At 41.9% G+C, this 3,969-nt stretch overlaps 1 protein-coding gene across 1 annotated transcript in view; it reads left to right on the forward strand.

Moving 5' to 3' along the window:
* LOC102770513 (adhesion G protein-coupled receptor E2) overlaps positions 1–2,152 on the forward strand; it is a 27,229-nt gene extending 25,077 nt beyond the window's left edge. Inside the window, exons 11-15 of the mRNA XM_006754224.1 lie at positions 120–355; positions 567–633; positions 884–975; positions 1,812–1,980; positions 2,066–2,152. Of these exons, the coding sequence (XP_006754287.1) occupies positions 120–355; positions 567–633; positions 884–975; positions 1,812–1,980; positions 2,066–2,152 (651 nt within the window). The remainder of the gene's footprint in view (positions 1–119; positions 356–566; positions 634–883; positions 976–1,811; positions 1,981–2,065) is intronic.
* The last annotated feature ends 1,817 nt before the right edge of the window (positions 2,153–3,969 follow it).

Genomic DNA, 3,969 nt, shown 5'->3' on the forward strand with positions numbered 1-3,969 from the left:
ACCTTCTTTTGACAATTCCTTTATAGTCAACAGAGTTCTCCCAAATGGCAAGGTATAGGAGAGGTCTTGGGGCCATGGTCCACTCTGGCAATCCCACCTGGTGACTCACCCCTCCCAAGGTGCTGTGCGCCATCATCGCGGGCGCCTTACACTACCTCTACCTGGCTTCCTTCACCTGGATGCTGCTGGAGGGCCTGCACCTCTTCCTCACCGCGCGCAACCTGACGGTGGTCAACTACTCCAGTGTGAGCAGGTTCATGAGGAAGGTCATGCTCCCTGTGGGCTACGGAGTCCCAGCTGTGATTGTGGCCATTTCTGCAGCATCCAGGCCTCACCTTTACGGAACACCTTCCCGGTAAAAGCAAATTCCCATTTCTTTATCTGTGAGTTGTGTACGATTCAAGACCATGCTTGCTTTCTTCATGACGGTATCTTCAAAGCCAAGCACAGAGCCTATCACAGAAGAGACACTCAATGTTTGTTGATGAATAAATTAATGAATGAATTTGCATAATTTTTCTTCATTTTTAAGGGCCAATGCATTTTTAATTCTCTCTCTTTCTTAGCTGCTGGCTCCACCCAGAAAAGGGATTTATATGGGGCTTCCTTGGACCAGTCTGCGCCATCCTCTTTGTGAGTGAAGACAGCAGAGCATCCTTAACACTCAGCTGAGGGTCATTAGAATTATAAGGAGGGGGGAGGATGACATGAACAAGAATGTCGTGGGTTGTCTTGGGTTTGCTTTGGTTTTCTAAGACTCTTCCTAAAAGTACAAGCTCTAACACTGTTACTAAATATGAAAAGTTCTTAATTGTGGAATTTCTGTTCGATGGGCTAGACTAAAGAAAACAAACTAAAATTTAATTCAATAAACCTGCTGAAGGTCAATCTAGCTTTCTTTCTGATGGCCCTCTGGATTTTGAAAAGCAAACTCTCTTCGCTCAACAGTGATGTGTCCACCCTCAAGAATACAAGGTAAAATGGAGAAGAAGGTGACAACCCCACAGACATGTGTGGTCCCAAGAGCAAATCCATGTGCCTCAGCATCCATGATGCCCCTTCTCGGGGTCTTCTGAGGGAACCCAGAGTAAAGAGATGCAGCTGTCCTCCAATGGCAGCCAGCTTGGACTTGGTGGTGGGCTGCTGACTTCCTGGCCACAATGTTCTGTCTCTAATCCCATCTTGTAACTCCCTCAGCAACAGGAGGAATTGACATTGGTTGATAAACAATCAACCTATGATAAACAATCAGCAGTTCTACAACAAAAGTACAAAGAACCTGTGTTCACTTAGAAAGATCTGTGACTCCTCCCACAACCCAGTCTGCACTTCCATACCCACTCTCAGTCAGGCTCCTTCTCACCCCTCTCCAGTGTCCTTTCTACATTTTTCATGTCATTATTCTGCTGTATTTTTCATTGGAATAGCCTGTGACCTTTATGAAAATAGAAATCTTGCCTCTGTGACTTTAATGTCCAGGCCCCAGCACACAGCCTGATGCACAGAACACACTTAGTAATGTTAGTTAGATAAAATTAGGCATCACCATGAAGCATTATAGAATTTTTTTTTTGAAACTTACATTATGAAGTGTCACAACCCTACTCAATTCAATCCAGATGCCATCCTGGACCCAAGTAGCATTTCTATTGTGGAGAACCATTGACGGTAAAGGTCAAAGCTGATCACAATGCAGTCTGAAAACTCGTCACCCACAGGGGAAGGCAGGAGCATTCATCGGGTGGAGATGAGAATGGCCTTAATTCTGTTGCTCTGGGTGCACCATGGGCCTCTCTTCTCCTCCTACCCAGGATGCTGACATTTAAAGCGATAGCTCAGCTCTTCATCTTGGGCTGCACGTGGTGTCTGGGAATCCTGCAGGTGGGTCCAGCTGCTCACGCCATGGCCTATCTCTTCACCATCATCAACAGCCTGCAGGGCGTCTTCATCTTCCTGGTGTACTGTCTCCTCAGCCAGCAGGTACCACTGTCCACCTCCCACCCAGTACTCTTTCCACTCTCACTCCTCTCAGTGGGCTGACTCAGAGCATGCTTTGCCTCTGCAGGTCCGGGAGCAATACAGGAAATGGTTGAGAAAGGTTATGAAAATCAAAGTGGAGTCTGAGCAATACACCCTCTCCAGCGGATACTAACTGATAGAGTACCTCATGCCAACACACTGGACAACCTGGGTATATAGCAGGAGATGCCATAGGATGGCTCCCAATGAATTTACTCTTTGATTTTTTAACCATTAGCAATGGTCTCAGTTAGAAAATATATAAGTTGCTCTTACTCCTGAGGAACTGTGTTCATCTTGACTTTTGCACATTAGCACTTATTTTAAATAAAATTATCCTTAGTTGTATTTAAAATATATGATACCTTTTTAGGCTTACAAATTTGGACCTTGTACATGAAGCCCTACAGATATGTACATATTTCTCCTTTCTCTGATTGATATTATTTTTAAGTATCATATGTCTTAAATTTCATTTTCTCTTTTTTAATTCTTTATTGTTTAAAGTATTACATGAGTCTCCTTTTTCCCCAATTGACCTCTCCCTCACCACCCCGTCACCCAAGCATAAGCCTTCACACTCCTCCTGTCTGTGTCCATTGGTTTTACCCATATGCATGCATAAAAGTCCTTTGCTTGATCACTTACCGCCTCACTCCCCACTTTCCCTCATAGGTTGGACAGTCGGTTCGATGGTTCTGTGTCTCTGGTTCTATTTTTGTTCATCAGTTTATGTTGTTCATTATATCCCACAAATGAGTGAGATCATGTGATATTTATCTTTCTCTGACTGGCTTATTTTGCTTAGCATAATGTTCTCTGGTTGCATCCATGCTGTTGCAAATGGTAAGAATTCCTTCTTTTTTTACATCAGCATAGAATTCCATTTGTAGATGTACCACAGTTTTCTAATCCACTCATCTGCTTATGGGTACTTAGGCTGTTTCCAAGCTTTAGCTATTGGTAAATTGTGCTGCTATGAACATAGGGGTACATATATCCTTTCTGATTGGTGTTTCTGTTTTCTTGGTTACATTCCTAGGAGTGGGATTACTGGGACAAATGTAAGTTCCATTTTTCATTTTTTGAGGAAATGCCATACTGTTTTCCACAGTGGCTGCACCAGTCTGCATTCCCATCAACAGTGCACAAGGGTTCCTTTTTCTCCCATCCTCTCCAGCACTTCTCATTTGTTGATCTGTTGATGATAGCTATTCTGACAGGTGTGAGATGGTACCTCATTGTTGTTTTGATTTGCCTCTCCCATATGATTAGTGACTTTGAGCATGTTTTCACAAGTCTCTTGCGTTCTGTATGTCCTCTTTCAAAAAGTGTCTATTTAGGTCCTTTGAACATTTTTTATTGGATTGTTTATCTTCCTTTTGTTAAGTTGTATGAGTTCTTTGTAAATTTTGGAGATTAAACCTTATCATTGGCAAATATGTTCTCCCATGCAGTGGGCTTTCTTGTTGTTTTGTTGATGGCTTCTTTTGCTGTGAAGAAACTTATTATTTTGATGTAGTTCTATTTGTTTATTTTCTCCTTAGTTTCCATTGCCCTAGGAACTGTATCAGTAAATATATTGCTATGACATATGTCTGCTATTTTTCTGCCTATAGAGCAGTGGTTCTCAACCTGTGGGTCGCTACCCCTTTGGCAGTCGAATGACCCTTTCACAGGGGTCATCTAAGACCATCCTGAATATCAGATATTTACATTATGATTCATAACAGTAGCAACATTGCAGTTATGAAATAGCATTGAAAATAATTTTTTTAATATATTTTATTGATTTACCATATGATTAGTGACTTTGAGCATGTTTTCACAAGTCTCTTGCGTTCTGTATGTCCTCTTTCAAAAAGTGTCTATTAAGGTCTTTTGCCCATTTTCTGATTGGATTGTGTATCTTCCTTTTGTTAAGTTGTATAGTTCCCTATAAATTTTTGA

The sequence above is a fragment of the Myotis davidii genome, unplaced genomic scaffold (assembly GCF_000327345.1).
Source record: "Myotis davidii unplaced genomic scaffold, ASM32734v1 scaffold1312, whole genome shotgun sequence".
Taxonomy (NCBI): Eukaryota; Metazoa; Chordata; class Mammalia; order Chiroptera; family Vespertilionidae; genus Myotis; species Myotis davidii.